Consider the following 13011-nt stretch of genomic DNA (forward strand, 5'->3'; position numbering starts at 1 on the left):
ATGGTTTTCAATGAGGAAAATGTGGAATTTGGTTTACTTCCTGATTTGACTGGAATTGAAATGGAATTGACTCCGACCCTGGTTTTACTACAAAGCTGTCAACGTCATCATTTAGTCAATCGGTGTTATAATGTATAACGCTCACAGATGTGCTTGTTCTCAATCAGAGTACATTTTCTAATTGAATAAAACAGAATTAAACAAATAAAATGTATTATGCACCTGAGTATCTTCAACGTGGACAATCTGGTTGATTCTCTGCTCAACAACACTGACTGTGAATCAATCTGGTTGATTCTCTGCTCAACAACACTGACTGTGAATCAATCTGGTTGATTCTCTGCTCAACAACACTGACGGTGTCAAACTTTGATGTGTGTCCAGGCTGTCACTTCTGTCATCAGCTACTAACACAAAGTGTAGAGTGTAGACTTTGTATAGTCACTGTACAGCCTTAACTGTGGAGTGACCTCATAAAATGGGATATCAGCCAACTCAGTGACAACCACAGAACACAACTATGTATAGTTTACACAAATATTAGTGTCTTAGCTCTTATTGCAGAACTTTGACTGTGGTACATCACCTCCATAACCAACCTATTGTGTGTATTGAACATTCATATTGGACTGTAGCAGCACAGCTAACTAGCTACTAATCAACCTATTGTGTGTATTGAACATTCATATTGGACTGTAGCAGCTAGCTAACTGGCTACTGATCAACCTATTGTGTGTATTGAACATTCATATCAAAGCTGCAGTGTATTGTTGGTATAGGAGTATTAAATTAATGATTAATCCTATTTATTTAAAGCCCCGCTAAGATGTCACCATACTATTCCTTTAAAGCCCCTCTGTCAGATATAAATCATCAGAATGGATATGCCTGTACACTTTTATAAATCCCGACAGACGATTTGTTACTTCATTTGACAATTTGTTTGTATATTTGTGTCAGTAAAAATGTCTAAACGAGAAATGGAGGTGGAAACTCTTTAATGCTCAAATATTTATATACTAACCATCACATCTTAGTTAACTTGGAGTCACGTGATGATATGTTGTGTGGTCCTTCCACTATGACTTGAGAAACCATGCAGTTTATTAGGCTACAGATGAAATAAGTTATGAATTTCACAGGGTGGTGAAAGTGCATGTGATGAGCTTGATGCTCCATTCCAATACATTTTGATGGTCTTATTCTGGTGACATGATGATTGATGCTTGGTTGCCATTTGACAAATAAAATAATGATCTCATCATTCGGGTAACAACGTTTATTCAACCAGTGGGGGCTCGTAAATGCCCTCAGGAAAGTAAAACAAAGAACTCTTCATTGAGACTAATAAACAGCAATCCGTGGGTGAGTTGTGGTGGATATTATAAAATAAGGATCTGCTGGAGTCCAAGTCAAACCAAGATTCTTTATTTCTGAGCTCAGAGAGAATAACAGTTACACAGCGCAGTGTAGACAGTCTGAATTCCTGAAGCATTGGGTGATGAGCACATATCTTTATAGTTTCCTGTTCCTGGGAGGGACTTTAATCATACAAGGACGCAGGTTCAGCTGGTTTGCAACACATAATGATGGTCCCAAGAACAGGAGATTATAATAGGACAGTTTCACAAGGTTAGTCACATAATCAGTTATGTGAACACACATACAATTAACATTTTCCGTTACAGTCTGAATATTTGAATTTCATTAAATCATCAGTGGGCCAACAATGCAAATGTAAACAATGGAACAAATGCATCACATCCAAATATCACTGTATTATCTGTAGTGCTGTAGGAATGACACACCCAGATAAACACACACAAAGAGTTTTAAAAAGGACCATTTAAACACATGGAATCTGATCTACTTTATATTCAAACTGACATACTCCATATTAAATTCATGTTTTCTAATAAAAACAAACAAATATATGTTTGAGTATACCTTGTACCATTTAATTTCATACGGTAAAAACAAGTAAACACATTATCAGTCAACAATATAAGACAATGGGAGCACTGTGTATGTTCTCTGATGAATTTTAAGTCAATGAGATGTGAAATATCAATATACAAGTAATTCTTCTCTTCTGTGTGGATTCTCTCATGACGTTCAAGTGACTGTGATGAGTAATGTTTTCCCAGTCTGAGCAATTTCTAAGCCTTCTCCTCTATGTGTAGTCTCATTTGTTCTTTCAGGCTTCCTAAATGGGCAAAAACTTTGCACCCTGGGAGGAGTGGTAAGGCTTCTGCCCTGTGTGTATTCTCTCATGAGCTTTAAGGGTTCCTAACACCTTAAAACTATTTCCACACTGGGAGCAGTGGTAAGGCTTCTCCCCTGTGTGTATTCTCTCGTGCCGTTTCAGATATTCTGGCTGTTTAAAACACTTTCCACACTGGGAGCAGGGGTAAGGCTCCTCCCCTGTGTGTATTCTCTCGTGTTGGGTCAGGCCTCCTTTCTGGCTGAAACACTTTCCACACAGGGAGCAGTGGTAAGGCTTCTCCCCTGTGTGTATTCTCTCGTGTTGGGTCAGGCTTCCTTTCTGGTTGAAACACTTTCCACACTGGGAGCAGTGGTAAGGCTTCTCCCCTGTGTGTATTCTCTCGTGCCGTTTCAGACATTCTGGCTGTTTGAAACACTCTCCACACTGGGAGCAGTGGTAAAGCTTCTCCCCTGTGTGTATTCTCTCGTGTTGGGTCAGGCCTCGTTTCTGGCTAAAACACTTTCCACACTGGGAGCAGTGGTAAGGCTTCTCCCCTGTGTGTATTCTCTCGTGTTGGGTCAGGCTTCCTTTCTGGTTGAAACACTTTCCACACTGGGAGCAGTGATAAGGCTTCTCCCCTGTGTGTATTCTCTCGTGCCGTTTCAGCTCCCCTGACCGTTTGAAACACTCTCCACACTGGGAGCAGTGGTAAGGCTTCTCCCCTGTGTGTATTCTCTCGTGCCGTTTCAGCTCCCCTGACCATTTGAAACACTCTCCACACTGGGAGCAGTGGTAAGGCTTCTCCCCTGTGTGTATTCTCTCGTGTTGGGTCAGGCCTCCTTTCTGGCTGAAACACGTTCCACACTGGGAGCAGTGGTAAGGCTTCTCCCCTGTGTGTATACACTGGGAGCAGTGGTAAGGCTTCTCCCCTGTGTGTATTCTCTCATGTTGTTTCATGTCCCCTGACCGATTGAAACACTTTCCACACTGGGAGCAGTGGTAAGGCTTCTCCCCTGTGTGTATTATCTCATGTCGTTTCAGCTCCCCTAAACTGCTGAAACACTTTCCACACTGGGAGCAGTGGTAAGGCTTCTCCCCTGTGTGCATTCTCTCGTGTTGTTTTAGATGACAAGGCCGTTTGAAACTCTTTCCACACTGGGAGCAGTGGTAAGGCTTCTCCCCTGTGTGTATTATCTCATGTCGTTTCAGCTCCCCTAAACTGCTGGAACACTTTCCACACTGGGAGCAGTGGTAAGGCTTCTCCCTTGTGTGTATTTTCTCGTGCTGTTTCAGGTTCCATAACCGGTTACAACCCTTTCTAAAGTAGGAGCACTGGTGTCGTCTTGCTGGTTCGGACGTCCCTGGCTCTGGTTCCTCTGAGTCTGGTCTTTCTCCTGCCAAAGACACTGTGTTATTTTTAAATAGAGACCCGAATGAAACCTCCACATGATAAAACAACCTTGCTACGAGGGTAAATCCTAAATCAGATCTCTCAATAACCTGAGGCCAGTTTTAACAATTATAGTGTGATTTTAAAACAAATGTAGAGCTTCCTGGCAATTACTGCTATGTTTACATTACTTATTTTATTCATCCTGTTTTACAAGTCAGAACACAAAAAACTAGACAGTTCTAGGACACTGAAGACACAGACGTCGCTAGATTCCAAAGAAGCAGGTGGTTCTAAATATATAACTTTCATAGCTGTATGATACAGAATGTGACCTACACACTTCCTTAAACATAAAAAAACTAAAGAAGTAATTTTGTGTGGAAGTCCAAAACTTGTTTTTACGTCGAAAATACAAAGCACAAGATACAAAGCACTTGAACTTTGTGAAGCGTTTATTTGGGGTGCAATTTCTAAGGCTGGTAACTCTAATGAACTTATGCATCAGAAGTAACTCTGGGCTTTCCATTCCTGTGATGGTCCTTAAAGTAATGATGGACTGTTGTTTCTCTTTGCGTATTTGAGCTGTTCTTGACATAATATGGACTTTGTCTTTTACCCAATAGGGCTATCTTCTGTATACCACCCCTACCTTGTCACAACACAACTGATTGGCTCAAACACATTAAAACCTGTTAAAAGACCATGGTGCTTGCCTACGGAGCTGTGAGGGGAACGGCACCTCTGTACCTTCAGGCTCTGATCAGGCCCTACACCCAAACAAGGGCACTGCGTTCATCCACCTCTGGCCTGCTCGCCTCCCTACCTCTGAGGAAGTACAGTTCCCGCTCAGCCCAGTCAAAACTGTTCGCTGCTCTGGCACCCCAATGGTGGAACAAACTCCCCCACGACGCCAGTTCAGCGGAGTCAATCACCACCTTCCGGAGACACCTGAAACCTCACCTCTTTAAGGAATACCTAGGTTAGGATAAAGTAATCCTTCAAATCCGGATCCGGGAGCACCCCCCACAGTAAAAAAGCTGACTAGCATAGCCTAGCATAGCGTCACAAGTAAATACTAGCATCTAAATATCATTAAATCACAAGTCCAAGACACCAGATGAAAGACACACATCTTGTGATTCCAGCCATCATTTCTGATTTTTAAAATGTTTTACAGGGAAGACACAATATGTAAATCTATTAGCTAACCACGTTAGCAAAAGACACCATTTTTTTACTCCACCAGTTTTTTACTCCATCAGTAGCTATCACAAATTCGACCAAAAAAGATATAAATAGCCACTAACCAAGAAAAAACTTCATCAGATGACAGTCTGATAACATATTTATTGTATAGCATATGTTTTGTTAGAAAAATGTGCATATTTCAGGTATAAATCATAGTTTACCATTGCAGCCACTATCACAAAACTCACCAAAGCGACTAGAATAACTACAGAGAGCAACGTGTATTACCTAATTACTCATCATAAAACATTTCTTAAAAATACACAGTGTACAGCAATTGAAAGACACAGATCTTGTGAATCCAGACAATATTTCAGATTTTCTAAGTGTTTTACAGCGAAAACACAATATAACGTTATATTAGCTTACCACAATAGCAAACATCACAACAGCATTGATTCAAGCAAAAACATAGCGATTAGTATAAGTCACCAAAAGATATACATTTTTTCACTAACCTTCTCAGAATTCTTCAGATGACAGTCCTATAACATCATATTACACAATGCATATAGAGTTTGTTCGAAAATGTGCATATTTAGCGGCACAAATCGTGGTTATACAATGAGAATTATTGGCCAAAACTTAGAGGAATCTGTCCGGCGCCATCTTGGTGAAGCACCTATTCTAATCGAAAACTATTCATAAACTTGGCAAAAAAATACAAGTTGGACAGCTAATGAAAGATAAATTAGTTCTTAATGCAATCGCTGTGTTAGATTTTTTTTAATTAACGTTACTAGACATACAGTGTGCGTTACAGCCAGACCAGTGCCTGCAAAAATGGCGACCATACACTTTTACATTTTTCCACATAAATACGGAATAACATCACAAATATCTCTTACTTTTGGACGAGCTTCCATCAGAATCTTGGGCAAGATGTCCTTTGTCCAAAAGAATCGTTGCACGGTCCTAAAACGTCCTCTTCACCTTTGGAATTAGCAGCTAACAATAGCTATGTCGCACAGACATGCCCAAACGTCAAAGCGCAATACTAAGGAAATACCGAAAATAGCAATATACTCGCATAAACTGATATAACTCGGTTTAAAATAACTTCGTTATGATGTTTCTAACACTTATATTTAATTAAATCACAGACGGATATACATAAGGCCTAAAACGAGAGCGTTTGAGCATGCCATTCTGATGTCCTCTGCGTCTTGAAGAAAGTCGAAAAGAGCGGACACTGCATGCCATGGGGTTTTATAAGCTCTGAGATCTACGTAGAAGCTCCATTCCACTTCTCATTGGTTACTGACATCCAGGGGAAGGCGGGTGCAGTTCATGACGACCCATAGGATGCATACAGAGTTTTAAACTGATCCTAGAACAGAGTCAACATTTTCAGATTTTGCAGTACCTATCAGGAATTTCGCTGCCAAACTAGTCCTGTTTCACTCAGAGAAATAATTCAAACGGTTTTAGAAACTAGAGAGTGTTTTCTATCCAATAGTAATAATAATATGCATATTGTACGAGCAAGAATTGAGTACGAGGCAGTTTAATTTGGGAACGCTAAATGTCGAAGTTGAAACAGCACCCCCTGTAGTGTCAAGAGCTTTTAAAAGAGTTAGATGCATTATTGTAAAGTGGTTGGTCCACTGGATATCATAAGGTGAATGCACCAATTTGTAAGTCGCTCTGGATAAGAGCGTCTGCTAAATGACTTAAATGTGAATGTAAATGTTATGGCTAGGGGTTCCGCTAGCGGAACGTTTTGACAACATCCGGTGAAATTGCAGAGCACAAATTATTTTTTATTCACAAGTGCAATACACCAAATTAAAGCTTAACTTCTTGTTAATCTAGCCACCGTGTCAGATTTCAAAAAGGCTTTACGGCAAAAGCAAACCATGCGATTATCTGAGGACAGCACCCCATCAAACAAACACATGACAATCATATTTCAACCCGCCAGGTGCGATACAAAACTCAGAAATAACTATATAATTTGTGCCTTAAGTTTGGAGAGCTTCTTCTGTTGGCACTCCAATATGTCCCATAAACATCACAAATGGTCCTTTTGTTCAATTAATTCCGTCGTTATATCTCCAAAATGTCCATTTATTTGGCGCGTTTGATAAAAAAAACACCGGTTCCAACTCACCCAGCATGACTACAAATATCTAATAAGTTAAGTTACCTGTAAACGCTGTCCAAACATTTCAAACAACTTTCCTAATCGAACTTTAGGTATTTTAAAATGTAAATAATCGAGAAAATTTAAGTCGGGATAAACTGTGTTCAATACAGGATAAAAACAACGTGAAGCGTGTGACCTGGAGCGCGGATCAAAACATTAGAGAGCACTAGGCTGGACCCTCGTTCTGAATAGCCGTACTTCTTCATTTCTCTAAAGAAAAACATCAACCAATTTCTAAAGACTGTTGACATCTAGTGGAAGCAATAGGAACTGCAACCAAGTGCCACAGAAAAGTGCCACACAAAGCCATTTGAAAACAGAGTCACCTCAACAACAAAAGATTCCTCCTGGATGGTTTGTCCTCGGGGTTTCACCTGCCATTTCAGTTCTGTTATACTCACAGACATTATTTTAACAGTTTTAGAAACTTTTGAGTGTTTTCTATCCAAATCTACCAATTATATGCATATCCTAGCTTCTGGGCCTGAGTAGCAGGCAGTTTACTTTGGGCACGCTTTTCATCCGGACGTGGAAATACTGCCCCCTATCCCAAACAGGTTTTAAGGAAAGAAATTCCACAACTTAACTTCTAAAAAGGCACACATGTTAATTGAAATGCATTTCAGGTGACTACCTCATGATGCTACAGTCCTCCTTTAAGACTCCATGCTACAGCCCTCCTTTAATACTCCATGTGTCATCATTAGATGCTACAGTCCTCCTTTAAGACTCCATAATGTTTCGTCATTAGATGCTACAGTCCTCCTTTAAGACTCCATCATGTTTAGAATGTGTCTGGAAGCGCTACTCTATCTATTCTACTCTCATCCTTTTGGTTTTAATCATATTTATGATAATAATGTTATAATAGGTAATAACTAACTTTAATAACTAGGGTTAATACCTGCCTGGCGCCCCAACAAAATCTTTATCTTTACCCCTCTCTAACAATACCGCTACAGAATTAGCATATTAGAACATGTAACTTAAGGTCATCTGAAATATTTAGGACTAACTAATTCTTTGCCACCCATTCAGAAACTAACTGCAGCTCTATGTTAAGTGTTGCAGTCATTTCAGTTGTTGTGGTAGCTGACGTGTACAGTGTTGAGTCATCCGCATACATAGACACACTGGCTTAACTCAAATGTCATTGGCATGTTCTTGGTAAAGATTGGGAAAAAGAAGGTGCCAAACAGCTGCCCTGGGGAATTCCTGATTCTACCTTGATTTTGTTGTACAGGCTTCCATTAAAGAACACTGTGTTCTGTTAGACAGGTAGCGCTGGGGCGGCAGGTAGCCTAGTGGTTAGAGCGGTAGGCCAGTAACCGAAACATTGCTGGATCGAATCCCCAAGCTGACAAGGTAAAACTCTGTCGTTCTGTCCCTGAACAAGGCAGTCCTAGGCCGTCATTGAAAAAATGTATTTGTTCTTAACTGACTTGCCTAGTTAAATAAAGTTTACATTTATTTAAATGTATTTATCCACAATATAGCAGGGGGTGTAAAGCCATACGTTTTTTTCAGCAGCAGACTATGATCGATACTGTCAAAAGCCGCACTGAGGTCTAACAAAACAGCCCCAACAATACTTTTGTCATCAATTTCTCTCAGCCAATCAGTCATTTGTAAGTGCTGTGCTTGTTGAACGAACTTCCTTATAAGCTGAAAGTCTCAATTTGTTTACTGTAAAATAGCATTGTATCTGGCCAAACAGCATTTATTTTTTTAAATGTAAGGGTTGGTAACAGGTTGATTGGTCGGCTATTTAAGCCAGTAAAGGGAGCTTTACTATTCTTGGGTAGTGGAATGACTTTAGCTTCCCTCCAAGCCTGAGGGAACACACTTTCTAGTAGGCTTAAATTGAAGATAATGCGAATAGAAGTGGAAATATCGGCCGCTATTATCCTCAGTCATTTTCCATCCACGTTCTCAGACACCAGTGACATGTCATTGTTGATTTTTTTGCCCAAAATTTCATTTAAGGTGCTCCAAAGCTTTTTACAATCATTCTTCATGTCATTTATCTTTGTTTCATAGTGTAGTTTCTTCTTTTTATTCAGTTTAGTCACATGACTTCTCAATTTGCAATACGTTTGCCAATCAGTTATACAGCCAGACCTATTTGCCATCTCTTTTGCCTCCCTCTTCATCATACCGACAACTCCATTGTGTCCTCCTCCCAGAGCGCTAAGAACCTTGGCGTGATCTGGGACAACACCCTGTCGTTCTCAACTAACATCAAGGCGGTGGCCCGTTCCTGTAGGTTCATGCTCTACAACATTCGCAGAGTACGACCCTGCCTCACACAGGAAGCGGCGCAGGTCCTAATCCAGGCACTTGTCATCTCCCGTCTGGATTACTGCAACTCGCTTTTGGCTGGGCTCCCTGCCTGTGCCATTAAACCCCTACAACTCATCCAGAACGCCGCAGCCCGTCTGGTGTTCAACCTTCCCAAGTTCTCTCACGTCACCCCGCTCCTCCGCTCTCTCCACTGGCTTCCAGTTGAAGCTCGCATCCGCTACAAGACCATGGTGCTTGCCTACGGAGCTGTGAGGGGAACGGCACCTCCGTACCTTCAGGCTCTGATCAGGCCCTACACCCAAACAAGGGCACTGCGTTCATCCACCTCTGGCCTGCTCGCCTCCCTACCTCTGAGGAAGTACAGTTCCCGCTCAGCCCAGTCAAAACTGTTCGCTGCTCTGGCACCCCAATGGTGGAACAAACTCCCTCACGACGCCAGGTCAGCGGAGTCAATCACCACCTTCCGGAGACACCTGAAACCCCACCTCTTCAAGGAATACCTAGGATAAAGCAATCCTTCTGCCCCCCCCCCTTAAAAGATTTAGATGCACTATTGTAAAGTGGCTGTTCCACTGGATATCATAAGGTAAATGCACCAATTTGTAAGTCGCTCTGGATAAGAGCGTCTGCTAAATGACTTAAATGTAAATGTAAATACCATTTTTAAATTCCTCATCAATCCACGTGGATTTAACAGTTTTTACAGACATCTGTGGACTAGATGAAGGAGGGGTTGAGGTCAGGACAGATTCTCATCAGGGAGATAAAGGTGTGGTATCCTGTTACCCTCTTTACTCTCTTCCTGTGGAACCATAAGATGTAAGGATTGGAGAGAAGGATGAGTGTCTTAAGTGAGATATATATCTGGACGGAACAAATGTTGGGTTGTCTGAATTACAGCTGTACAGAATTACAGCTTGAAAATTACAGACCTCTCATCTTTTTAAGTGGGAGAACTTGCACAATTGGTGGCTGACTAAATACATTTTTGCCCCACTGTATTTCTGGATGGAACAAATGTTGGGTTGTCTGAATTACAGATGGACATAACCTTTGGGAATAATTAAACTTGGTTAAAGCTTCTCTAGTGTCCGTGAGTTATTTACTGTGAAAAAAAATAACCTAACAACATCAACAACATAGGAATCACTACAAACAATTGTATGACCTCTTTTATAGAACAGTAGGCCCAGCCTTTTGGAACTGTGGTTTTCCTAGACATGGCTACTATATTGTGATCACTACATCTGATGGATCTGGATACTGCTTTAAAACACATTTCTGCAGCATTAGTAAAGATATGACCAAAACATGTTGATGATTTCATTCCTCTACTGTTTGTAAATACCCTGGTAGGTTGACTGATAACCTGAACAAGGTTGCCGGCACTGGTTACAGTTTGAAGCTTTCTCTTGAGTGGGCAGCCTGATCACAGCTTTCCTCCAATATTAGTTAATTAACTAACAGTGTCTGGAGTTAAGTTTGCCTGTTCTACAGTCTTGTAAAGATAGGGGGGTTGACTGGGACAGGCAATGTAACATCCATAATGTTTTAAGATAAAGTTTTTGTAAAACAAGCACCTTACAACGGATCATTGAAACTTTCTCTCCAAAACTAACTTTCATCAAGGTTTTATATGGTCTATTGGTTTCTCTCTTTTCATTGGCAGAATCCTTTTTCAGTGTTATGATATTCATAACATCCATATCCACCAGCCTATCTTCCTGTCAACTAACAGGCCTCTGCTGGTTGTCCTGGTAACAGATACCAGTCTATCTTCCTGTCAACTAACAGAACTCTGCTGGTTGTCCTGGTAACAGATACCAGTCTATCTTCCTGTCAACTAACATACCTCTGCTGGTTGTCCTGGTAACAGATACCAGTCTATCTTCCTGTCAACTAACAGAACTCTGCTGGTTGTCCTGGTAACAGATACCAGTCCATCTTCATGTCAACTAACAGAACTCTGCTGGTTGTCCTGGTAACAGATACCAGTCTACCTTCCTGTCAACTAACAGAACTCTGCTGGTTGTCCTGGTAACAGATACCAGTCTATCATCCTGTCGACTAACAGACCTCTGCTCGTTGTCCTGGTAACAGATACCAGTGGGCAGATCTATTTATTTGTTCGAACTGAACTACAGAACTTACTTTGATGAGTCAAATCTGATCCTTTCTTCTCTTCTCCTCCTCTCACAGTTCCACTCAGCCCCATTGTTTTCCTGCAGTCCACCAGCAGCACAGACAACCTCTTCATACCCAGCATTAAGGTGCTACCGGGAGAGGCACGACACGGGGACTCCGGGAGGGAGGAAGGGCTAGCGTTGTCCTGGTAATCATAAAGAGGGGACACAGACACATATCATTATGGATGCTTATGTCACTGTTTTCACAAAGTGTTTTACAGAAGCCCAGCCCAGACCCCGATAGAGCAAGCTGTATGCTAGACCAGACCAAAATGTACCATCTGGTGTTCTGATCTGGAGAGACTCTTCTCTGCCTCGTCAGCATCAGGATGTTGTTGAGGCTCCCCAGAGGATCCACGATAGTCATGTCTCTCTCCTGTGTGAACGAGGACATCAAACAGATGGTAAACTTATGACCATCTATTGCAATCTTAGAGTCTTACAAGAGGCATGAATATGTCTAAAATGGCCACTTTCATCATGATTTCCTAAAATGTTGTTTGTGATGCAAATGTAAAAGGGTCGTTCCACAAAATGGGTGACTTTTGCGTCCCTTTGATATTTTAAGTAGAAAATATGCACCAATATTGAATTTTAAAAGCCTGTTATATTAGATGAGGGGAACTTTAATATAGACCACATGGAGAATTCAATACATCTAATTGAAAAGTCCCAACAAAAAATGTACCAATGGCAGATCGAACCTTTAACAATTTATACAGTACTGAACAACATATTAAAATATAGAACTTCAGTAGAACGCCCCCACAGTTCAACAACTGCATAGTTTGTGTCCCTGTTTTTAAGACAGTACTCACTGGTGTTAATCGGATATTCTGTCTCCTCCTCTTTCACTCCCAAAACGTCTTCCTCCTTCACCTTTATTGAGATAGCATCCTCTTCCTCTCTAAAAGGTTCTTTCTCTTCTATCACTATAACAGCCTCCTCTTCCTCCTTTTTCATTCTGAAAGATTCTTTCTCCATACAGCAGACCCCCTCTTCATTAGCAAGGGAGGAGTAGTTTGGTGAGCTCATGGTCAGGGATGTTAGCTAGCTAGCTAGGTAGCATTAGCGACTAGCCTAGTGCTAGGCTCAGAATCAATCTTTAACAAGTTTGCAAATTGAACAAGCAAATTAGGTTAAAGTTAAGCAGTTGATACGTCAACCGAAATTTGTTTACAACACTGAGATTAGCTAATGTACACAAACATGGTCTAAAGCGTCAACCTTTCAGTTTTATGTTGGCTAGCAAGCTACCGAGGTGGTTGAAAGAGTATCCGCGTTGTTGTTCCTGAAGAAGCGTCCGGTCCAGAAAATGACACGTCACGCAAGAAGCAACACCTGAAAGATGCAAATCGCCATCTGCTGGCTGGAGTGGGTAACGCAGTTTGGAAACAAGTTACTACACTTTTTGTATTGGAAAGAACGTCATAATAATTTAACAATAAGCTGATATATTTTCTCTTCCAAATAATACGTTCCTGCACACAGACGGAGAAGCTCAATATGAATATGTAGATGATGA

At 41.1% G+C, this 13011-nt stretch overlaps 1 protein-coding gene across 1 annotated transcript; it reads right to left on the bottom strand.

Moving 5' to 3' along the window:
• Nucleotides 1–1412: 1412 nt before the first annotated feature.
• Nucleotides 1413–12809, bottom strand: LOC129848657 (zinc finger protein 260-like). Its single transcript, XM_055915756.1, has 4 exons — nt 12305–12809; nt 11765–11862; nt 11452–11629; nt 1413–3600 (listed from the first exon to the last, which is right to left on the bottom strand). The coding sequence occupies exons 1-4, from the start codon at nt 12519–12521 to the stop codon at nt 2207–2209; spliced, it is 1887 nt and encodes a 628-aa protein (XP_055771731.1). The 5' UTR covers nt 12522–12809; the 3' UTR covers nt 1413–2206.
• Between the last annotated feature and the right edge of the window lie 202 nt (nt 12810–13011).

The sequence above is a fragment of the Salvelinus fontinalis genome, unplaced genomic scaffold, assembly GCF_029448725.1.
Source record: "Salvelinus fontinalis isolate EN_2023a unplaced genomic scaffold, ASM2944872v1 scaffold_1087, whole genome shotgun sequence".
Classification (NCBI taxonomy): Eukaryota; Metazoa; Chordata; class Actinopteri; order Salmoniformes; family Salmonidae; genus Salvelinus; species Salvelinus fontinalis.

Excerpts from the sequence above, each read along its gene's own strand:
- LOC129848657 (XM_055915756.1), bottom strand. The coding sequence starts at position 12,521 with ATGAGCTCACCAAACTACTCCTCCCTTGCTAATGAAGAGGGGGTCTGC. Across the intron at positions 11,630-11,764 it reads CCAGATCAGAACACCAGATG|GACAACGCTAGCCCTTCCTC; the intron begins GTACATTTTGGT and ends TATGATTACCAG. Across the intron at positions 3,601-11,451 it reads ATCAGATTTGACTCATCAAA|GAGAAAGACCAGACTCAGAG; the intron begins GTAAGTTCTGTA and ends TGTCTTTGGCAG.